The sequence below is a fragment of the Castor canadensis genome, chromosome 4 (assembly GCF_047511655.1).
Source record: "Castor canadensis chromosome 4, mCasCan1.hap1v2, whole genome shotgun sequence".
Taxonomy (NCBI): domain Eukaryota; kingdom Metazoa; phylum Chordata; class Mammalia; order Rodentia; family Castoridae; genus Castor; species Castor canadensis.
In genome coordinates, this window is record NC_133389.1 from 43,015,631 (window position 1) to 43,041,104 (window position 25,474).

Here is a 25,474-nt window from a genome sequence, read left to right on the forward strand (position 1 = left end):
GCTTAGCTGACCTCACTCAGAATGATGTTCTCCAGTTCCATCCACTTACCTTCAAATGATAAGATTTCATTCTTCTTCATGGCTGAGTAAAATTCTATTGTGTACAAGTACCACATTTTCTTGATCCGTTTATCAGTAGTGGGGCATCTTGGTTATTTCCATAACTTGGCTATTGCGACTATCGCTGCAATGAATATGGGTGTGCAGGTGCCTCTGGAGTAACCTGTGTTGCATTCCTTTGGGTATATCCCCAGGAGTGGGATTGCTGGATCATATGGCAGGTCTATGTTTAGATTTTTAAGAAGCCTCCAAATTTTTTTCCAGAGTGGTTGCACCAGCTTGCATTCCCACCAGCACTGGATTAGGGTTCCTTTTTCCCTACATCCTTACCAACACATGTTGGTGGTTGTATTTTTTGATGATGGCTATTCTAATGGGTGAGGTGGAATCTTAGTATGGTTTTGATTTGCATTTCCTTTATGGCTACAGATGGTAAGTATTTTTTCATGTGCTTTTCTGCCATTTGAATTTCTTCTTTTGAGAAAGTTCTGTTTAGTTCAGTTGCCCATTTTTTAATTGGTCCATTGATTTTAGGAGAGTTTAGTTTCTTAAGTTCCCTGTAAATTCTGGTTATCAGTCCCTTGTCTGATGTATAGCTGGTGAATATTTTCTCCCACTCTGGGTGGTCTCTTCAGTTTAGAGACCATTTCTTTTGTTGTGCAGAAGCTTTTTAGTTTTATGAAGTCCCATTTGTCTATCTTTTCTCTTAGTTGCTAGGCTGCTGGGGTTCTATTGAGGAAGTCCTTGCCTATACCTATTAGTTCCAGAGTGTTTCCTGCTCCTTCTGTAGTAACTTCAGAGTTTCAGGTCAGATATGTAGGTCCTTGATCCATTTTGAGTTGATACTAGTACAGGGTAATAGATATGGATCTAGTTTCAGTTTCTTGCAGACAGGTAACGACTTTTCCTAGCAACATTTGTTGAAGAGGCTGTCTTTTCTCCATCATATGTTTTTGGTACCTTTGTCAAAAATGAGGTGGGTATAGTTGTGTGGATTCATATCCAGATCTTCTGTTCTGTTCCACTGGTCTTCATGTCTGTTTTTGTGCCAGTACCATGCTGTTTTATTGGTATTGCTTTGTAATGTAGTTTGAAGTTGGGTATTGTGATACCTCCAGCATTGCTTTTTTTGCTGAGTATTGCCTTGGCTATTCACAGTCTTTTGTGTTTCCAAGTGAACTTTAGAGTAGATTTTTTCAGTATCTGTGATAAAAGTCATTGGGATTTTGATGGGAATTGCATCAACATGTAGATTGCTTTCGGTAGTACAGACACAGACGTTATATTTCTATAATAAAAGGTGGTTTTCCACACTAGAGGGTGCATAACAGTCACCTGAATGGTCTTGTACAATATAGTGCCTGCCCCATCCTGTGAATTTCAGTTCCAGTAGGGCCAAAGTGGCACCAAGAATTTTCATTCTAACAATTCTGATTATGCTGATGTTGATGATTCTTGGGCCATACTTTGAGGTCCCCTGATCTAGAGTAATGAATCTCATCCCTGGCTGCACAGTAGAATGACTGGAGAGATTTTATCTTATTATTAAAAATAAAAACCAAAAAGACATTCTCAAGTGATTTTGATCTTGCTATCTCTGTGAAGGTTGGTTGATTTTTGTCACCACGTTTGTCATATTTTGTTATTGAAGCCTTGTTTCCCTAAAAATGAGTGTTTGGTTTCTGCGGTTCCTGAAACCATTGGGTAATGTATTGTTGAAATATTGATTACAATAATTTCATCTTTGTAATTTTCATTTTCAGGGATTGATAATTTTTAGGAAATCTTTCTATCCTTGGTTTATACACCATTTTCTTCATTAGTACTTTATGAATGTTAATTAAGTTGCTTAAAGGTATCTGCTTGGCAGGCCCTGGTTCTAGCATTCCTCTCCTTGAGTCCTCCAGCTGCTTGTAAATACCTCTGACTGAGTGCTGGACAGATTGCTTCATGCCTGCTGAGGCTGCCTTTCAACTGGGGTCTTGGTGCTACTGCTACTTTCTTTTGTCTCCTGAAGAACCTTGCACTCTGTTACAGGAGAGGCTCATACTTGTTTGGCAAGACACCATTTCACAGCAGGCCTCCTCTTGGGCTGCCACCTTTGGGTTCAGTACCAGTCCTATGTCCAGTTAGTGGTGGCCAGGGTGGTGACTGGGTTAGTTGGTAGAAAAGATGGCCATATATTGGTAACACTTAAGAAAGGGACTATGGGTACAAGTAACGTAAGAAGGCTTTTGCCAAGAGGGCCTTACGTGAACCATCCTGAAGAGCCCCTTTACTGGTCATGTGACCTCAGCGAAGTAGAACCTCAGCATACCTATCTGTAAAACCTCAGATTACAGTATCATTTTCAGAGTGTTGTGAGCATGAAGTGAAGCTCAGTGCTTGGAGCTTGATAGATTTCATTTGCTTCTCTCTTTCCTTCTCCCTGCTTCTTTGAATGATGAAGCCAGACTTCATAATGTTGAACGGAATGAGAAACCTATGAGAAATGTGAGGAGCTAAGAAGTTTTATACTTATACTTAGCTACACGTCTTTATTTCTTTTTTTAATTAACAGGATATTTCCCATTGATGATAGAGAACAACATAATGAAATACCTACATGTAAAATCATAATATATCACACAAAATAATTGAATATGTCTCCCTGAATAATAGAGTCTACGTGAGAATAAGATCTAGTTGGATGAAAACCATTCATGCATGAGTGATACTTAAGTTACCTACAATCACCAAAAGTGAAGTTAAGTTAAAATTGGTGTGTTTGATTATCTTAAGTGTAAGTCCCTAGAGTAGCAGTGCAACTAACAGCAATGGCTCTCTATAATGTAAAGCTCGAATTGTTCAAATTGAAATTGGGGAAAATGCATTTCATGGATTTCAGCGATCTTCAATATTTAATAGTGGTCAATTACACTATAAAATATATTTTACTGTGTATTACTTACATGAAGAATATGAGTGAATACTTCATTACTGTTAGTATTTATAGATTCTCCAGAGGGAAAATCCACTTTTGGCTTTATTGGATTTAGTAAGACTCTTCATGCTAACTAAGTAAAATAAAAAATATTACCTTATCTAGAGAAAAAAAACATAAGAAACAGTAAGTGCTTGGCATGAATGTTTTGATTTTTATTTTTCTGGGTGAAGTAGAAATGGAATATGTCAACTGTATACTTTTCATTAAAATAAAGATAGGCTTACCTGTAGCTTTCATATCCTTTAATTCTTAGGCAAATAATATGTTTTTAGTAACTTTTATATCCTGTCCTACTATAGTTCCCTTTATGATTTAACTCTGGTACTTACTACAGTTGCTAATACTATGACTATAGCAAAAGCTATAAGGACCTTTTTTTTTTAAATGAACTTAAATCATTCAAATGAAAATGAACAAAGAGGGAGAAGATAAGAAAATAAACTTTAGAAAAACTCAAATAATGTTTAATGTAGCAAACCATCATGCACATGTTTACTACAAAAAGAGATGGGAGCCATTTTACAGTGGACAAGTGATTGCTTATTGTTGCAGCAAGCCTGGGTGTTCACAGTGGCAGGCAGAGAGGAGCAAAGCAAATGTGATCCTGTAGGTACCTGCTAGAAGCAGGTAACACCTAGAGATCAGTAGTGTGCTGCTTGAAAGGAAAGGAATGAAGTGAGCAGAGAGAGGGGACACTGGGCAGGGCTGGGTCTTTGGGGATGTTTCAATAGGTGACAGAGAGCCTCAGGCTGAAGGAGGAGGAGTCTGTGTGTTCTACAGGGAAGAGGGGTTCATTCCAGCTGGAGGGCTGTGTGGGACATGAAGCTGAACATGAAAGTGAAGGCCTGTGGAAGCACTAAGGAACGGCGCGGCATCTATGAGATAGGCTTCTGAGGGAGCAGGCCCTGTGCTTGTATGCAGAGGTTGACTTAGGAGCTGCTGTTTTTTTCTCTCAAGTGAGAGTGCACAGGTTTCAGAGGATCTTGGGGCAGCAAAGGGTTTGCCAAAACCCAATAAACACTGCTCTAGGGGAATGGAGAGCCAATGACTCAGGCAGATGAATGTTGGAATAGAGTTGTACATCACAAGGATTATTTAGGTGAGAAGTGGAAAAATGGAAGAGAATGGGGAGATGCTAGAATCAGCATCACAAGGGGCCAAGAGGAAAAGACAGGGTGTGTGTCAAGTCTGTGGTGTTGGAAAGAGGAGGCAACACAAAAAAGCTGCTGTGTGCTCTTGGCCAGATGTCAGACCCAACTGAGAGGGCAGGGTTAATTCCAGCTTTATGGCTCAGTGACTGCTAACTGAAACAAGCAACATAGGAAAAACATTTTTCAAGAGTGGGAAATCAGTGAGTTCAGTTGGGCATGTTTTGTTTGAAGTTTGAAGTTCCAGAGAATTGACATGGGGTCCGAGTTTTGAAGGAGAGGTAAGGAGGACTGAAGATAAGAGGAAGTGAGACAGGAAGAAGGCTGAGAATGGGGCCCTGAGAGGATCAGCACGTACAGGGCTGCCGAAGGTTGGTCAGTCCAGAAGAGGAAACTGGTAAGGATATAGGAAGTCAGAGTCAGAGAACAGTGTCCGAGGGGCCACCAAGGAGAGTGTTCCAAGGAGAGCAGGTAGAATGAGGAGCTGTGAAAAGGCCATGTAGAAAACTAGTGCAAGCAATTTCAGTACAGTAGTTGGTAAGAAGCAAACCATTCTGTTCTGAGAAGTGAACTGTAGGTAAAGACTGGTTGATTTTTTTTTTTTTAAATAAAGTTTGGTGGCAAAGGGAAGGAGAATGGGCGGGGGTGTGGTTAACTAAAAGGCTGTTTAGGAGAAGATGGCCACAAGCATGTTGTACCATTACAGAAAGTGTAGTGTGGGAAGAAGAGGGAGAACAACATGCTGGGGATCTCTGGAGAAAGCCATGGGAAGGTGGTTGCCCTCAGGTTTGAAGAGTTAGCTGTGGAAAGTGGTAGAGATACCCTTTTCCTGAGGTGACATGGCAGCCCCTTTGGAGGTTAGGTGGAGAGAGGCAGGGCCTTGCTTCCATGGGCTGATAAAGTAAGAGGCTTTATGTATATAAGGGGGTGGCCAAGAACAACTGAGCAGCTTGAAAGGGGGGAATAAATATTTTACAGTTTTTGTAGGGAATGAAAATGTAGTCAGCTAACTAATAACGAATTAAAAAGTGACTGACCAGATAACTAAGAAAGTCCCACCCTGGAGGTGGGGGACAAATGTACACATAATGTGACACTTGTTTTTGTGGAAAGCTTGCTATGTTAGAGATAATATATCAAGTATTGTCACTCCAATGATGGGACTAATCTGTGTGTTCATGTAATTTTCTTCAATGCTGGTTATTAGGTGGGAAATTTGAGTATGGAAGGTCATTGCTTCAGAGTTGAGATTGGCAGCCCAAGTGTGGCAGGTCCAGAAGGGAGTGGAAACAGGGGAGGGTGTTGGTCAGTGTGAAGGTGCTGTGATAGGATAAGGGCCATCAAACTATCTTCGGGGTGTGATTCCAGGATGACTATACCTGAATCAGCTGGAAAGCTTGTAAAAATGCAGGCTGACAACAGCCAAACCTCAGACTTCTAGTACAAGTCTGTGTTCTTGGTTGCAAACCACAGAATATACTTTATGTGGTTTAAGAAGATAAGAAAGCTGGTTGTGGTGGCTCATGTGTATAAACCTAGTGGGAGGCAGAGATCACAAGAATTGCAACTGAAGTCCAGCCCTAGCAAAAATTAGTGAGACCCCATCTCAACAAAACACACAAGCATAGTGGTACACCCTGTGATCCCAGATACTCTGGAGGGCATAGGTAGGAGGATTGAGGTTTGAGGCTGGATCCCATTAAAAACTGAGACCCTATCTGAGAAATAACCTAAAGCAAAAAGGTGGAGGTGGCTCAAATGGAAGAGAGTCTGTTTGGCAAGCATAAGGTCCTGAGTTCAAACTCCAGTACTGTCATGAAAAAGTATGAGGTAGCCTACAGAAAATCTGGGTGTCCAAAGAGTTAGACTCATAGTTGAGCGGCTCAAACAAGGCTCAAACTTTACTTTGTGATATATCTCTTGGTGCCCTGGTCAGAGCTCTCAGCTACTACCATCAGAGCTCAGATTGGAAGCAGAGAAATGTTACTGCCTGGGACCCCCAAAGGCAGGAGCTTCTGCCACTACTTACAGTGAAAGGTAGTTTTGCAAAGTACCCCTGACCTCATGCTGTTTGTTGCTGCATAATCATTTTTGTGTGCATCTGATTGTGTGACTGCTCCTTCCTGTGAGAAGAGCTGGGAGAGTGCATTCTACTTTCTTCCTCTGGGAGGCAGGACTTAGGCCACTTAGCTGACATACGTCCCAGGTAAAATTGGTGGCCACAAATATGAACCATGGACATCTGCTGACAAAGAAGTGTTGGCGATAGAGATAGGAACTACACTCTAAACAAGCATACCATTCATATTAGTAAACTACTTTATTAGGAAGTCAGATAGAAAAACAAGAATATAGAAGAGAAGACTGTATTTCCACGAGGTTGTGGAGGGAATTAATTGTCTGTGATGGGACAGGTAGGCAGGTAAAAGGGAAAGAAGCTTTATGAGAGGGTATATAGTGGCAGAGTTGAAAGGCATTCGGTGACAGGTAAGTGACTCTCAGGATGTGGAAGCTATGGAAGCAGAGCTGGGCTGGAGGGACACCTATAGGGGACAGAGCTGAATTAGAAGATGATGTGAATATAGGTGAAAACTGTAAAAGAGGTGAATTTTTAGAAGACTGATGATTTATAAAGTGCACATGTGAGTCTGTAGATCCCTTCTTTTATTCCTGCCCTCAGAATTGAGCACCTTTCATTTAGCACAATTTGAAAGGACGAATACTGTTTGCCTAAGGTAAGGAGCTGGAAGTGGTGGTGTTCTACAAAAAACATTGGGGTACAATCAATGGAAATTTCTTGGCAATTGAATGGTTCCAGAAGACACCTTTGAAAAGGCAGGAGGAGAAGATTATAAACTATATTTTCTAAACAGACATATCATTCATTTTATAATGTCTTTTTGGGAACAAGAATGAAGCAGTACACTTAACGTTCTTAGTGTAGGGAATGACAACCCCTCCCATCCCCATCAGCATGCTAAAACATGAACAAAATTGTCTCAGAAGTAAGAAAATACAGAAGTAATGGTTGTGGATTATGACTTTGAAGGACCTTGTCAGATTATCAGTTGCCAGGGAGTAGGAAAACAATTTGTAGAGGTCTTACTAAGGGTATGAGGCCCCCAGGGGCCAAGGTTTCTTTGGCATGGGATAGGAAGCAAAGCTGGGAACAAAGCAGACTGTTAACTGGAGGTCACAGTTAATCATTCAGAGCAAACCAAGAGAGAACTGTAGCAAGAGAGGCAAATGGGTGTTAAGAAACTGTACTGTGGTCAAATTAGGAGACAGGAGCATGGGCAGTTCTGGGGGCTGTTATTTTGTGTCAGCTACGCATGGCATACCTTTTACACAAGTGTCTTAAACACAAATTTTAGCACCTAGTGGAACCAGGGAGTGGTAATATTGGTTGGCAGAGAGGAGTGAGACAGGAACGCACATAACCAGCTTTGCTATTCCCACTCATTAATTGCATTCATTTATTCATTCTGTGCCCAATGCACCAAACATTGGAATATGTGACTAAAAACCATTCTGTCTGGTGTTTAGGATGCTCAGGTTTGGTCTCTTGAAGAACAGTTGAGTAAGAAATCATTTGTTAATCAGAGGTTATACTATTCTAGAAGTTGGGAAGCTTGGGAAAAAACATTTGAAATACACATTGTCTGGTATTGGCTTCAAAGGGGGACAGTAGGTGACCAAGGCAGGATGGACTCATAACCATTCAGCCTCAGAGATATACCAGGAGGCAGCACAGAGGATGGGAGAGGGAATGTGCCATCTTACAACAATTTCTTTCTGACTCTGGAGAGGAATTCATCAAAGGACCATTTCTAGGAGAAATTCAGGTCTTTGACACTGTCATCAGAACTTTCGAGCTGCACATTTAAAACCGTGAGGGCAGAACTGACAAAAGGCCAAAGAATACAGAATTATGCTTTTGATACTAAAAAATAGAGGCCTAAGATTGAATGAAGAAGTCATTTAAAACTTGATTTATAAAGAAAAGAACACTCCCCCTGCCCCCACCCCCTCCCTTACCACCCACTCCGCCCCCTCCCTCTCCCCCCACCCCCTCGATACCCAGCAGAAACTATTTTGCCCTTATTTCTAATTTTGTTGTAGAGAGTAATAATAGAAGTAATAATAGGAAGGAACAAGGGTTTTTGCTGGTTGAGATAAGGATAGCTATACAGGGCATTGACTCACATTGATTTCCTGGGCGTGGGTGTTACCTTCTAGGTTAATTCATTTTGATCTAACCTTTTCTCTAGTTCCTGGTCCCCTTTTCCTATTGGCCTCAGTTGCTTTTAAGGTATCTGCTTTAGTTTCTCTGCAGTAAGGGCAACAAATGCTAGCTAATTTTTTAGGTGTCTTACCTATCCTCACCCCTCCCTTGTGTGCTCTCGCTTTTATCATGTGCTCAAAGTCCAATCCCATTGTTGTGTTTGCCCTTGATCTAATGTCCACATATGAGGGAGAACATAAGATTTTTGGTCTTTTGGGCCAGGCTAACCTCACTCAGAATGATGTTCTCCAATTCCATCCATTTACCAGCGAATGATAACATTTCGTTCTTCTTCATGGCTGCATAAAATTCCATTGTGTATAGATACCACATTTTCTTAATCCATTCGTCAGTGCTGGGGCATCTTGGCTGTTTCCATAACTTGGCTATTGTGAATAGTGCCGCAATAAACATGGGTGTGCAGGTGCTCCCATCACAAAAGCTTGTCCTTTGGGTCCATGCATACCTAACAGACCCAGGCCCACTCTGATTCAGCTTCACCAAATGGGAGGCATTGTTGCATGTCTTGCAAATTCAGCATTAGGAAATTATAGTAAATGTTTCCATCTAACCAGGGTGCAACTGGGTTATTCTTGCAGAGAATAGCAGCAGTAGTTGGGCATATAGGTTGGTGGCCAGACTGACTGGTGGCTTACACTTGTTTCCCTGCCCTTCATCTTTGCCCTCCAGATTATTGGCAGCCCCTCCCCTTTCCAGGCTCTCAGTTCTTGCACTCTTTCCATTCTGACCCCAGTCCCACCTTCCAAGTAAATGAAATTTATTCCAGTAAATTATATTATTTACATTTGTTTACAGATTGATTATCCAGTGAATGGATTTCAGCCAAAATATTTATTTTTTTTAACCTTTAAATTTCTTTTTTTTTTTTTCATTTTTCTTTTATTATTCATATGTGCATACAAGGCTTGGTTCATTTCTCCCCCTGCCCCCACCCCCTCCCTTACCACCCACTCCACCCCCTCCCGCTCCCCCCCCTCAATACCCAGCAGAAACTATTTTGCCCTTATTTCTAATTTTGTTGTAGAGAGAGTATAAGCAATAATAGGAAGGAACAAGGGGTTTTGCTGGTTGAGATAAGGATAGCTATACAGGGCATTGACTCACATTGATTTCCTGTGCGTGGGTGTTACCTTCTAGGTTAATTCTTTTTGATCTAACCTTTTCTCTAGTTCCTGGTCCCTTTTTCCTATTGGCCTCAGTTGCTTTAAGGTATCTGCTTTAGTTTCTCTGCATTAAGGGCAACAAATGCTAGCTAGTTTTTTAGGTGTCTTACCTATCCTCACCCCTCCCTTGTGTGCTCTCGCTTTTATCATGTGCTCATAGTCCAATCCCCTTGTTGTGTTTGCCCTTGATCTAATGTCCACATATGAGGGAGAACATACGATTTTTGGTCTTTTGGGCCAGGCTAACCTCACTCAGAATGATGTTCTCCAATTCCATCCATTTACCAGCGAATGATAACATTTCGTTCTTCTTCATGGCTGCATAAAATTCCATTGTGTATAGATACCGCATTTTCTTAATCCATTCGTCAGTGCTGGGGCATCTTGGCTGTTTCCATAACTTGGCTATTGGGAATAGTGCCACAATAAACATAGATGTGCAGGTGCTTCTGGAGTAACAGTCTTTTGGGTATATCCCCAAGAGTGGTATTGCTAGATCAAATGGTAGATCGATGTCCAGCTTTTTAAGTAGCCTCCAAATTTTTTTCCAGAGTGGTTGTACTAGTCTACATTCCCACCAACAGTGTAAGAGGGTTCCTTTTTCCCCGCATCCTCACCAACACCTGTTGTTGGTGGTGTTGCTGATGATGGCTATTCTAGCAGGGGTGAGGTGGAATCTTAGTGTGGTTTTAATTTGCATTTCCTTTATTGCTAGAGATGGTGAGCATTTTTTCATGTGTTTTCTGGCCATTTGAATTTCTTTTGAGAAAGTTCTGTTTAGTTCACATGCCCATTTCTTTATTGGTTCATTAGTTTTGGGAGAATTTAGTTTTTTAAGTTCCCTGTATATTCTGGTTATCAGTCCTTTGTCTGATGTATAATTGGCAAATATTTTCTCCCACTCTGTGGGTGTTCTCTTCAGTTTAGAGACCATTTCTTTTGATGAACAGAAGCTTTTTAGTTTTATGAGGTCCCATTTATCTATGCTATCTCTTAGTTGCTGTGCTGCTGGGGTTTCATTGAGAAAGTTCTTACCTATACCTACTAACTCCAGAGTATTTCCTACTCTTTCTTGTATCAACTTAAGAGTTTGGGGTCTGATATTAAGATCCTTGATCCATTTTGAGTTAATCTTGGTATAGGGTGATATACATGGATCTAGTTTCAGTTTTTTGCAGACTGCTAACCAGTTTTCCCAGCAGTTTTTGTTGAAGAGGCTGCTATTTCTCCATCGTATATTTAACCTTTAAATTTCTAACTAGGGAAGGAAAACACTTGTTCTCAGTTAAAAATTTCAGATTTAGCCCAGGGAGAGGGAGATGTTAGTCCTCTGGAGCTCAGTGGATCCTTTTCTTCATTTGTCCCTTGAAATCTCAGTAAGTGAACTCATGGGGCTAGGCTGGGCTGATTGGAGGCTTACCTTACAAGTAAAGAAAAGATGTACCTTCCTGGTTCTGTCACAGCAGGTGATTTTCAAAGGCTTTTTTTTTTTTGTCTTTTCTTTTTTGGTGCTGGGGTCGAACCCAGGGCCTCACGCATGCTAGGCAAGCGCTGTACCACCGAGCTACATCCCAGCCCTCAAAGGCTTTCTTAAAGGAATGGAACACTTGAGTGAAACTTAAAGTGGGGGATACCCAGTACATAAAACAGGCTGAAGTGGTCTTAGTTGGGGACGTCCATGTTGTGCTCTGTCCTTCCTCAGCTCCCCACAAGAGTTCTTCCACTGCGGACAGTTGGAAAGCACATCAGCACTGGCTCATGTTCTTAGAGCTGCCTCCTGTTTCTCTGTCCCTTCCCTTCCTGTGCACAGGGTCTTCTCTCCAACACCATCACCTTAACTCCGCCCCTCCACCCCCCACCAAATAGTCAGTGTTCATTCTTCCTCCTCTCACTCTCTAATCACACTTTCACTCTTCCTAGTGGTGACAGTGCCTGTCCCGGGAGGTTTCTCCCCCTCCCCACTTTTAGAGTAGTGATGTTGCTGTGACTGGCAGGATAACCTCTTGCCACTGGCCCATCTCTGACCTTCAGCCAGTGGTGTATTAGGTTTTCAGAGCAAAGAGGATGAAGCACATAAGAAAGCTGCAATGGGTTCTGAGAGATGTGGATTGGGGAGGCAACCAGGAGGGAGGTTTACTTAGGGAGCCTCAGAATCAGTGACTGATTGGAGGTCGCAGGAGGCCCTCTTCATTGAGCAGAAAGACATGAGTTCTGTCTCTTCATTTGGCAGTGCATGTGCATTGGAGTTGGAAAGTAAACTGTAAATGATGCTAGAGAAAGCTGAAAATAATAATGATTATAGCTGTTAAAGCAATAACTGGAAAAAACAAAAAATTGGTTCAACAGTGCGTGAAGGATACCAGCCTTGGTTACTTATAAAAACTGCTTATTATTTGGCCTAATCACTATCATTTTAGCAACCATGCATTCTATTAAATGCATCAGGTTTATTTGTGTGGATTTTATTTAATTATAGTGTTAGATTTTGTTTTTGTCAGCTGAGTCATGATAATCTGTACTTACGTCGACTGATCAGTCTTACATTTGACTTACCCCTTCTTTCCAAGTTGATAGGTCTCCTATTCCTTTGGGGAAAATTTGATCTTCCTAAGAGTAGCTAGTTTGTATGTCATGTCGCACTAACAGATGGGTATTTCGTTATAAAGGGCCATTTATCAGTAAAACATTGCAAATTTTTCCTGGCCTATTTTGGAAACCATACTTATTTCTAGTGTGCCACAGTGCTGAGTATAGTCCCTGATGATCTTGCCTACTCAGAATGGAGTGGGTTGGGAAGAGTGGCTGTTGTGAAAACCTTGCAGAATTTGGAATATCAGAGCAATGGGGCTGTCTGGAGAGGAGCCAAGTGTTATATATGAAATGTCACAAGAGAGGCTCAGAAGACATGACGTGGGAAACCTCAGTGTTTGTTGGTTTGTATTTTATGGGATGAGGGATGAGAAAGTCAGATTCCAGAGCAGTCTATACCTGTTTGGATGATAGGTGACAGGTTAATTAATTGCTAAAAGATGACTTGTGGTTTGTTCTACTGTCCTTCATTGGAAACACAGAGAACAGAATTGCTCTGAAGAAATGTTGGTGGTCATGCAGCTATTTTAATGGTTGGGTGAAGATACACAGTCTTCCAGACTTTGTTCAGGTTTTGACTGGATTGAGGGAAATAATTTTCCACCCAAGATTCATTCCTGTTTAGAAGGTATATGTTAGAAAAACCAAGTGAAAACATCTCTGGTAGTATTTGTTATTTGGAGAGAGTGAGTGCCTATTAGACCAGGAATATTTTAGAAGTCTTGGTTTTTCAGTTTTGTATACTAAGGACCCTGAAAAATGGTAAGTGCTCAAAATAAGTGTTGAATTGTGTTTGCATATTTCCTCTCAATAACTGTCATGGAGTAGTGGACATAAGGAAATGTTGTAGGAGGGTATAAGTGTTATGTACTTATATATGAAAATGGAAAAATGAGACCTATTGAAACTATTCTAAGAATGGAGGAGGGGGGATAAAGGAGAATCTTGGTGGGGGTGAATTTAACTAAGATATAAGCACTTTTATAAATGCCACAATGTACTCCTAGTACAATAATATAATAAAATTTAAAAAAATGAAGAATCCTGCACAAGAAAAAAAAAAAGAACTGTCAGGGAGCTGAGTGTGGCAGTACACATCTGTCATCCTGGCATTCAGGAGGCTAAGGCAAGATTGTGAGTTTGAGATCAGCCTGGGCTACATATCCAGACCCTGTCTCACAAAACAAAACAAAACAAAACATCAGTAGCTTGTGGGCCTAGCTCAGTAGTACACAGCACATACTTAGCATGTATGGGGCCCTGGGTCAATCCCTGGTACCAAGAGAGAGAGAGACAGACAGACAGAGACACTGCCTGGAAAGCACAGGGCCCTGAGTTCAAACCCCAGTATCATCAAAAACAAAACCAAAACAGCAGAACGAGTATATCCCCTATATTGACAGGACTGAGTTAAAAATGTTGTAACAAACAACAAATGTTGGCGAGGATGTGGGGAAAAAGGAACCCTCATACACTGTTGGTGGGAATGTAAATTAGTACAACCACTATGGAAAACAATATGGAGGCTCCTCAAAAAACTAATAGGATCCAGCAATTCCACTCCTAGGGATATACCCAAAAGAATGTAAGTCAGGTTGTAATAAAGGCACCTGCACACCCATGGTTATTGCAGCATTATTCACAATAGCTAAGCTATGGAAACAGCCAAGATGCCTCACTACTGATGAATGGATTAAGAAAACATATTATTTATGTACTGTGGAATTTTATTCAGCCACAAAGAAGAATGAAATTTTTTCATTTGCAGGTAAATGGATGGAACTGGAGAACATCATCTTAAGTGAAGTTAGCCAGGTTCAGAAGGCCAAAGGCCACATGTTTTCTCTCATGTGTGGAAGATAGGTCCAATACAAATACAAGTGATATTACGAAAAACAAGTCACACTAAGGAGAGGGCAGTAATGGGAGAGGGAGAATGAAAGAAGGAAGTTAAAGTGAATATGGTTGATGTACTTTCTATATAAGAATGAATATAGAATTTTTAAACCTATTGAAATCACTGTAAGAAGGGGACTAAAGTAGAAAGCAGAAAAATTAGGTTATAATACATATATTCATGGAAATGTCACAATGAAACTCCCTGTATAGCTATCTTAAGCAAACAAAAATGTCTCTTTTTCAAAAAAGGAGAACAGGAAGGTAAAACAGGTCATTTCTGGGGGTTTGCACCAGTGGGAAAGGGGAAGATACAAGGAAAGGGTGTAGGAGGATGAATGTGGTAGAAATACTATGTACTCATGTATGAAAATGGAAAAAAGATACCTGTTGAAACCATTCCAGGAATAGGGGGAGAGGGGAATAAAGAAGAACAATGGAGGGGTGAATTTAACTATGATACATTATAAGAACTTTTGTAAATGTCACAATGTACCCCCAGTACAATAATAATATAATCATAAAAAAATCGAAAGCCAAACTTCACAAAAAGCAAAATAGTAACAAAAATAAAAGTCATGAATACTAAATAAAATTCTTTTAAATTAAAAAAATAAAAGTTACATTGTCAAATACTGAAAAAAATAGTTGTAAAATACTTGAATAGTTAAATTACAATAATACAGTATGTTATGACCTGCAAACCACTTTCCTGAAAATATTGAATATCCAGTGTATTACTCAAAAGCACAAGGTTAGATGAAGAACCTGATTTTCTTTGACTGATTTACCAAATGTAGTAGGGTGACTGTGTAGATTACTGTCTAAAAGTAAAATGAAATGCTGTTAACCATCGTGTGGTGGTAACAGCACGAACTGTCCTGTGGCAGCAAGGTTATGCCATCACCCTGCTGATTGCTGTTTGTTATTTGTGCATCTTTGAGGCAAAAAATATTAAAACAATGTGTTTTTTCACCTGCAGGGGGATTCCTCAATGTCAATGTAAGCGAAGTCAGTTTCGATGAAGTTAATCAGCTCTTCTCCAAGGATTTAGATATTGAGCCAGGAGGTCACTGGAGGCCTAAAGACTGTAAACCAAGATGGAAGGTGAGGCAGTGTTTTTCATCTGCAATGTGACTCTTACCATGCATTTGAAGAAGGATGTGCATGATTCAAAGTGCAGAGCATATTTGTATGTCAGTACCAGAATAATCAAAGAGGGAGGAGAATTAAATGCTGTTAAGTACATGATAAACGTCTTTCGACTTCATTGACGTTGAACTCTTATGTTTAGGGAGTATGTATAATTTATATCTGCATCTGTAATGCTTTTATAAGACAAGCAGTAAAGATGGTTTTGTTGAATTGACTCTGTGAGACTAGCAAATACCCTTTTGGTCTTGTTGCAGATGACTAAAATGTTCCGTTTTCTCATAGCCTCAGACAAGCTATGTACTAGATTTCAGTATGTAATTTAGCAAAATACTCTGTTTTATAATTACCTTATGCTGTTTTCCAGAGCAGATTCATTTAATAAATGAATCTTTTCATATTTCTTGATTTCTCACCTTTGTATCTATATGAAATATGACACGGTTTATATACATTCTACTTTCAAAAAATGTCTTAGGCAAATAAATTACTTTTATTATTTGAATTTGAGTGTGTGCATTGACTCCTAATAGAAGAAAAAACATACTCATCATAAATGCTGTCAGGTGGCATGGAGGTTGATGCTGAGTCATTAATAGGAATACATCGTATGCCTCAGGTGTGCACTATACCATACTAGTAGGACAATTTCAGTTTGGAATACTTCAGTGATTTTGCCCCGTGATCTATACCAGAATGATTTTACATTTTATGATACCAGAATGATTTTACATTTTATGATAGGTCTTCTTATTTTCTGGGAGACATCTGTATTACACTAGTAGTTCCTACTTTAAGTTATTAGTAGACTTAAAAGTTCCATGTGATTCAGTAGGTAAGGAGTACTAAAAGGAATTCCTGCGACCAAAATCATGTAGGGATTTAACAACTAGCTTATTTTATTTAGGTTCCATGTGATCCTCCTCTTATTTCAGCTTTTAGCAAACCCTTCTCAGAAGATAGTCTTTAGTTCTGAGATATGAAAATAGTAAAGATATAAGAGGAGTTTTGAAGATCCTTCAGAGTTGAGCTGTACTTGCTATATTTTTTAACTAAACATTTCTCCTCTTGCCCCTTCTTGCCTGTGTACATTCTAGTAATGTTCCAATATTAGAAGGGAAGAAGAAGTAACTAGATTTATGTTAAACATCAGCTGTTGACTTGGTTCTTAATATTTGAGATTTCCTTTTTTTAATGGAAAAAAAAAAACCCAAGTTAGTTGATGGCCAATTAACTAGAACTGACATCTTCCAGGACTAGTAACTTCCATACTTCCTTGATATTCCTGATACTGCAGAGTTGAGCAGAAGATTTCTGTGCATGTTGGACATAGTATGGAGGTAGGCTTATTTCTGCAGAGGAGGTTGAAGAGGAAGATAATGAGGCTTTTCAGGTCATTACAAGTGATGTGTTTACCTGAGACATTGACTTTCCATTCAGGGTTTGGGTGGGGGACTTGAATAACTGGTCAAACACCTATAGGCATAAAGAACCAGGTAGCTATTTGATGATGGTACCTACTCAAAAGGACTGGAAGTTCCCTTTTAGTCCAAGTCCCTCAAAGACAGGGCTTAGCCACTGTTTCAGAAGTACTTAAAGTGTTAGGTGAAAATACAGACTTTTGAAATCAAGCCCTCAGACATTCAGACTCCAGTAGTGGGAGGGGGCAAGAACCTGTGTTTTTAATGAAGTGCCTCCAGTTTGAGAATTATTCCCACAGGCAGTGTAAGCAGTGGAAATGAGAAAGATAGAACTGAAAGCGCTACAGAATGAGAGCCTGGCAGTTTCTACTTCCTTCATTCTGACTCAGCAGCAGACAGCGGGATAAGCCTTACATTAACCGCATCTAACGCCATGTCATTTAAGGGCACGTAGCTTGTATTGGTATCCCTGAAGGTTGAAAATGGGACAAAAACTTGATGGGAGAAATTTATGTGGTAGACATTTTTTTTTTCATGATTGTCTTTTCATAGTGTTTAGGAAAAAATAAGCATAAATTTAGCAAGGTTAGTGGTTTTAAAGTGGGAGGTAACTAAAGGGTATAACTGCTTAGACAAGAGGTGATGAGGAAGGAATTTGGAGAGATGAAGTGTTCTTTCAGGAGATAATGATCAGATGATCTCCATCTCCACTGGTTGTATCAACAAAAGAGTGGTTCACACAGCAAATTAGGACACGCGGAAGAAAGAATGTCTTGAAACAAAGACTATTAAACCTTAAAATAAATGACCAAGGAACACTGAGATCTTTTTCTAGACAATAAATTATACACTATTGAGAATGTTGTTCCATAGCTACAAGAAGGGACACATCAGTGAACTTTTAAGATGCTATCTAGCTTTAGTTTAATAAAAACTTTGCTTTAGGCCTATCATTCATAATCTTTGATATTATCTCATTATAATGTGGATATTTATTTGCTATTAAAATGTCAGTTTAGCTTATTGGAATTTGCCAAGACTCTGGTAATTTCTTTCCCTTATAATATTTGGAGTTTTTTTTATAAGACTAAAAACAAAAACAAAGTAAAAACAAAAAAGATAGCTCTTGATATTTTAAATGCTGCATTGAAGAGCTTATTGCATTAAGAATTATGACTTTGACTTTATCTTTACATGTTCACCATGTCAGTTAGCCTAATTTAATTAATACAGACTTTTTTGTGCTACTACAGTTTGAACTCAAGACTTTGCACTTTGAACTGGCTCTGCCACTTGAGCCATGACCCCCAGCCCTTAATACGGACTTTTTAATATATACTCTGCAGCCATTTGATAACTTCTTCCCTTAAATATCTATAATTTACTTTAACTGCTCTTATAGCTTATTTCCATTATGTCATAAGCAACCAACTTGTGGCAAAATGCAAAACCAGGAGGGGCAGGCTTGACCCTTATTTCGATAGAAGTTATCATGTTGATAGACCTCAGGTAAGGTAAGCGGTAGGGATATGTACTCACTGTCTAATTCCTCTATCTCCTCTTACTTTCCATAGCAATTTCCTGTATTAAGAATAAACCTAAGGTGCTCTGAACTAGTTTGGCAGCTGCATTGATTTAGGAATTCTTGACTGTGCTACTTATACTGAAGCCCATCAGCAAATCCCATCTCAGTAGGGAGTTCACAACCCCATCCAGGATCTGTCTTGTGGGGATGTGAGGCAGTCTTGGATGTTGGGTCAGTGTTGGTATGGAGCCTCAGACTCCAGAGCCAAGACACTTTATGGGGCAAACCAAATAGGAATGGGACCAGGGATGTTGGAACCGCATTAGTTCCTCCCACTTACCAAATACAAAATCATTAGTGCAAGCATGAAAACCCCAGCCTCATGGTAACCATTATGTCTCTTTTTTTTCCTATTTCTTCGGCATTAAAGGAATGTGAATGGGTTTCCAGATTAGATATCTTCAATTTTACTAAACCATACTTTGTTCCCTTTTTAAAATAAAACAATAATTTAGAATTCTGTCCCATTTATGATTCTGGTAATGTGAAATACATGGGTAAATGTTAACTGTTTTTTTTTTTTTCTTTTGGTGGTGGGGATTGAACCCAGGGTCTTGCACATGCTAACTCCATGTTCGCTCATTGAGCCACACCCCCCACACTCCAATGTTGTTGTTTTTTGTTGACAGTGTCTAATGTCACATCCTCATTTTACAAGTAGAATTAGGTTCAGAACTTAAGCATCCTCAATTATTTATATTTACTCATTCATTGGTAAAATTTATTTGTATAGGTAAAATTTTAATAAATTCTGGATTTAATGTTCTTACATGATTTGCTGTTAAAACCAGTTTAGATTGGATTTAAAAATCCAGAATATAGAGTGACAGAGGTATTTTAGTTAGATATTTAATTAGTTAGATATAATTTCACTGTTAGGTTGTTTATAAATCTAATGACTTTGGAATTTATGTGTAGAAAGCTTGTTTTAAAAAAAATTTAGCTCAGAAATTGCTAAGAAAAGTAACTTAGAAAACATTTTAGCCTTTTGAAGAGTAAAATCTGAATTTTAAGCAACTTAGCTTCTACATCAAAGTTTGGATCCAAGAAATAGAGGAATTGAGTGATGATTGATACTTATTCACTTACTCCCATATTGCCTGAGTTTATTTATTTATTTGCAGTACTGGGGATTGAACTCAGGAACTCATGGCTGCCAGGCAGGCACTCTACTATTTGAGCCACTCCCCCCAACCTTATTTTGTTTTAGTTATTTTTCAAGTAGGACCTCATGTTTTTTACCCAGCCAGACCACAGTCCTTTTACCTACTGCCTTCTGCACACACATACCACCACACCCAGCTTAGTGATTGAGATTAGGTCTTGCTAACTTTTTATCTGAATTGGCCTCAAACCATAATCCTTCCCATCTCTACCTAAAGAGTACCTGGGATTACAAGTGTGAGTCATCATGCCTGACTTGTATTAACACATTTTATAGATGGTGTTTTTCTCTATACACAATGGTGCTGGGGATTGAGCCCAGGGCTTCATGCATACTAGGTAAATATTGAGCCTGTACCTCCCCCCTTTCTTTTTTTTTTCTAGATTAGAAGAAAGATTGATGTGCTGAGAAACCATTTTCACTTCCATATGAATGTTTTTTTTCTTTTTGTTTTTGGATGAGCATAGTTTCTTTTATTTATGAAGGACAAACTTCTTTGTTTTCTGTACTGTTTATGTGATCATTTTTGTTATGTTTAATGTTCTAGCATAATCTCATTTTCAACTGAATATTACTGTACCTCTGAAATAAATTTACAAAATGTATCAAAAGTTTAATTGTGCATTTTGATTAAATGAAAGTATTAACTTAATCATCAGACTTAATGTTTATTTCATGGTCATATTTTATAAGGTTGTGTTTTTATTGCTGTTTTGAGACAGAGTGTTACTATTGTAGCCCAGGCTGGCCTGAAGTGGTCTGTGTAACTCACTGTAATCTTGAGGCTGTGTAGAGATAGTAGACATTCAAGTGGAGCCTCTTTTTCAATTCAATTTAAAATCCAAAAGATTATTTCTTTTTTCTTTGTTTTTATTTGACATGTAATTGTACAGTTATGAGTTACAGTATGATCACTCAGTATATATAGTATATAATGACCAAATCAGGATAAATTAGCATTTCTGTCTCCTTATACATTTATCACTTCTTATTTTAAACACCTTGAATTCTTCCCTCCAGTTCATCATAAAATTATATAATTGATTGTCATAAACTGTAGTCACCCTTGACTTTATTCCTTTTAACTGTATTTTTGGTATCCATCATCCAGTCTGTCTTTCTTCTTCCTCTTACCCTTCCTACTCTTTCTCCTACTCTCTTCTTGTTTTAGTTTTTGGCTATGAGTGAGAATATGGGGTATTTATCTTTACGTGTTTGAAGTATTTCATTTAATGTCTTCCCAAAAAATTATTTAGGATCAACTTTAAACCTACGAGCTACTCTTGCCACATTCCTGACACCCAGTTCACAGCCAAATCCTGTTAATTTACCTCTGAAATGTCTCAGAAATCCACCTACCCCTCTTCTCCTTCACCTGTACCTTAATTCAAGCTTCCGTTATCCCTCTTGGCCTGGACTACTGTGTTACTGTCCTAACCAGCTCTCTGAGTCCATTTTGGTCTATTTCAATCTACTTACTCTTCATGTAGTCACCACAGTAGTCTTAGATCACCAAATCTAATTTACCACTCTTTCAGAACCTTCCAGTGATTTCCTCTGGTACTTGTAGGAGAAGGACCATAGTTCTCAGAATGGTCTTCAGAGGCCACATGTACCTCCCCAGCTTCACGAGAAAGACCATAAGTGGCATGATGGCAAAGCCTCTGTGCATATGCGTACGTGTGCGCACATGTGTGTGTGCATGCTCACTGTGGTATCTCCAGTGAGAAAGTACATAGGGGTGTGACTTTAAAGACATCAGAAGTTTCCAAGAGTCAGTTTTTATCTTTGCCTCTAGGATTTGCTGCTATATTTACTAAAAATGTGACTATTTTGTTTTAAAGGTGGCAGTTCTCATTCCTTTCCGCAATCGCCATGAACATCTTCCAATTTTTTTCTTGCACCTGATTCCAATGCTCCAGAAACAGCGGCTTGAGTTTGCCTTTTATGTCATTGAACAGGTGAGAATATTTTTCAGAATGGTCACCAAGTAGTCTAGAACTTAAACTCTTAGCTATGATTTGATTTAGGTAACTTAAATCCTTGGTTTTAGAGCTGAATAAAATTATATTTTGGGTTGAGCCTTTTTTTCTTATAATAATTGTAATTATCTTGTAGTAATTGTAATTTGATCAAATGAATTGATCAGCAGTTCTGTTTGGCTTTAGCATTGATAGTATTGATATATTTTAATGATGTTCTACATATTGGATTTTCAAACTGGTTTTTAAATAACTGTACAGTTGATATTTATCTTATAGGATTACATATTCCTTTGACTTGCAATATTGTCCATTTTATGCTTTCATTATGTTTGTGATTTTTGTTATTCTTGAAAATCTCTAGTTCCATTTAATTGAAAAATTGCTCATTTTGTGATGGAGGCTATTTGGGAGCATTTAGACTCATTTGAATGCAGCTGGGGCATGCTGGAGTGCAACTCAAAAGCTGTACTCTAAAATATATGAAGCACTTAGAGTGATCTCAGGTACCTTCATAGGGTTTAGTTTTGAAAGAGCATTTCAGTTTCTGACTTAGGAAGAAAGTGAAGGATCAGACTTTTTTGTTGTTGTCTTTCAATAGCAAAGCATAAAGCATAGATAATTCTTTTTTTTTTTTTTCTTTTGATGGTGGTGCTAGGGTTTGAACTCAGGATCTAGTGCTTGCTAGACAGGTGCTCTTCCAGTTGAACCAAATCTGCAGCCCTTTTTGCTTTTCTCAGGTAGACTCTTATGTTTCTGCCTGGTACCTACCTTCAACCATAATCCTCCTACCTATTTCTCCCCCAGGGCCACAGGAGTGTACCACCACACCCAGCTTATTGATAGAGATGCAGTCTTGCTAACTTTTTTGCCTGGGCTGACCTAAAACTGTGATCCTCTCGATCTCTATTTCCAGAGTAACTGAAATTACAGATGTGAGCCACTGTGCCTGGCCTGAAGCATAGATAATTCTTGATTGAGGGTTTCTTTGTACTGTGGAGTGGTTGCTGGTTAGTCCTGCAAAATAATATTTGATCTACTTCATTAGGTAATGAAGAGCACCTGAATGAGAGTCAGGTATTGATCCTTTTTTAAAAAGTGGTATACAGTGAACATTTGCTGTCCTGTTTTCATTTTCAACGTAATCTTTCTTGATGAAGAAATGTTGACTGTCTCTGTTGTAGCCATACACATATATAATACACTAGTCTTGCTTAGCCTGATGTTCATTAGTAATGGAACACCAGCCTTTCCAGGGTATAGGCCTAGCTCAATAACTGATAAAATAAATATACATACAGTGAACCGACAGGTCAGAAAACAACACATGCCATAGAGGACTAAACCATGTGATGCCCAAGATCCCTTTCAAAATGGAGAGTCTATGATTGTTTTAGAAATACAGATAGCCAGAGAAAGAATAGAACTAACAAATATTGAAAAGGAAAAAAATTCCTTCTATTTCCTTTGATTAAATATTATCAAAAGTGAGTAAATTGTAATTTCTTAACATAGCCTATTTAAATAAAATTGAAATGAACCTGATTTACTTTTGTGGTCTTTGTCTTTAAACAAGCTGTGATTATAAATGTAATGAAAGGATTTAATTATTTCTATTCTTTTTAAATGTGAATAAAGTGATGTTATGGAAACTTAAAAAAGAAATGTGATAGCACTTGAAGACTAGGTCTCTTTGCCAACCTATGCCACTGTTATGATGCATATGTGTGCAGCACATAGTGATTTTATATTAATGTATACTGACCTTCCCTATCACTTTAGCCCATTGTTAACACTTGGCATGGTGAGAGAGTCTGTAGTAATATCTTATTGCAGCTTTAATTTGTATTTCCTTCATGACTAATAATGTAGATTATCTTTGCATATGTTTATTTGCTATCAAAAAAATGTTGGTTCACATCTTTTGTCTACTTTTTAATTGGGTTGTCTTCTTTTTACTGAGTTGAAGACAAAAGTTCTGCAAATATTTCCCTTCAGTCTGTACTTACCCCTTTGTTTTCTTGGTAGTGTTTTTGAAAAATAAAAAATTAAAATTTTTATGAAGTTCTGTTTATTGATTATTTTTATAATGCGTGCTTTTTGTTTTGTGTTTAGGAAATTGTTCTCTAAGGTACTCTTGATGCTTTTTTCCTGAGTGTTATGGTTTAAAACTCTTAGACTCAGGTTAATCCATTTTAAATTAATCTTTATTTATGCTCTGAGGTAAGGGTGAAGGTTTATGTTTTTTGGCCTATGGCTATTTAATTATTTCATTACTGCTTATCAAAATGATTATCTTTTCCTTTTTTGTCACTTTTGTGGAAAATGAGTTAACATACAGGTATCATATTTTCTGGTCTCTCTGTTCTGTTCCATTGAATCTGGTTGTCAGTTTCTATAAAAAGACATGCTGGAATTTATTTTCCTGTTTCTCAGTAGATATATAATTGAATAATAAAGTGACCTAGCTTTGTGTAGATGGTACTTTTTTTTTGTACCAAGTATTTAAATTTTTACTCCTAAGATTCTTAGTTGTTGTTTTTCTTTTCTTTTGTTGTTTATTCTGGATCTGCCTCTTTTTAAAAATTTTCTCAGTTTTTCACCTCTGCTTTTTCCCCTAGAAATACTTGGTTAATATAATATTCTTCTGGGTACATAAAACACACTTTCAGTTTTGTTCCCTGTGTATATAATGATGTATATGGAGCCTGTGCACTTTTTAATGTAGCAACCTATACTATGAAAAGTGACCTTTTTGATCTGATAACAAGTCAAAAACTTTAGCTACTTTCATGACAGCTATAGCTATACATTTCTAGGTCAGTATTACTGACTGCTTGTTTCCTTTCTTGAAACTTCATTCATCCATAATGTGCTGGAGATAGGTATCTTTCTGTGATTTTAAAGGCATATTCTCCAAGAGTTCAGCACCACTGAAGTATTTTGTGTATGTGAAGACACTTTTGGAAAACACCTAAGATTCAGATTTTTACTTTCAAACCTCTTAAGTCTGAATCTCATCCTTGATCAGTATTAATTCAGGACCGTCTATTCGATATAGTTTCGTTTAGAGCTAGAAACATCTTTACCACATACGAAAAAGAAGTAATTTTTCTGCTGGATTGGTACCAAGGAAAAGTGCCAAGAAACTGTAGAGCAGCTCAAAAATCCTAGTTAAAAAGTAGAGGTTTGTGCATGGTTTTACCTCTTCTCTCTTCCAAACTCCATAACTGAAAGTGAAAGCAGGGGGAACCTTATAAATTGTCAAAGCACGAGGACAGAGATGAGAATGGGTGATGGAACTGACAGCTGCCTGGCAGAGCTAAAGATATTTAACCATGTGCTTACAGGAGGTGATTATGACATGAATGGAATCAAAACCCTGAGAATCTCAGCACTTGAAATATAGTACAGAAGATAGGCTGAAGCACTGGGCTGTGGTGAGGAGATTGTTGAAAATTTGATTACAAAATACTAATAGCCCCAGTTCCTCATCTTTCCTCTTGCTGGATGAATGCTACATTATATTCTATAAAAAATGAAAAGTTTATCCTCTGTAGAAGCTAAAGATGGGAGTAAGTCAGCCTGCAAACTGACCCAAAGGTCGCTCAAACCTCTTCCCTGTCTAGCTTCTTGAGGTCAGCAGACAGATAGGAATCCCTCAGCCTCTTCACCTATGGCAAGGTATGAATGGTGACTTCATTAGAAAGATAGGTTAGCCATAGCAAGAAGATTCCAGATCTAGTACTGGAGGTCTCCAAAGGAAAGGCCAGTTAATCACATCACCACCCCTGTGCACCTCTCTTTCCTTCATTCCACAAAGGGGATACTGCAGTGAACAAACTAGGCCTTTACCTGTTCTAGAGAGGAAAGACTGTCAACAATTTTATGATGTCAGGCAGCGCTTGGAGCTAAGAAGATTCAGGGCAAAAGAGTGGTATGAACAGAGAGAGGTGCTCTTTTATACAGTGTGTAAGGAAAACCTGTCTGAGGAATTTTGCTCAGTGCACACTCCGTGATG

General features: G+C 38.6%; 1 protein-coding gene across 1 annotated transcript in view; it reads left to right on the forward strand.

The window, feature by feature from the left end:
* B4galt6 (beta-1,4-galactosyltransferase 6) overlaps window positions 1-25,474 on the forward strand; it is a 61,695-nt gene that overhangs the window by 24,811 nt on the left and 11,410 nt on the right. Inside the window, exons 4-5 of the mRNA XM_020187344.2 lie at window positions 15,131-15,255; window positions 21,316-21,432. Coding sequence (XP_020042933.1) covers window positions 15,131-15,255; window positions 21,316-21,432 — 242 coding nt within the window. The remainder of the gene's footprint in view (window positions 1-15,130; window positions 15,256-21,315; window positions 21,433-25,474) is intronic.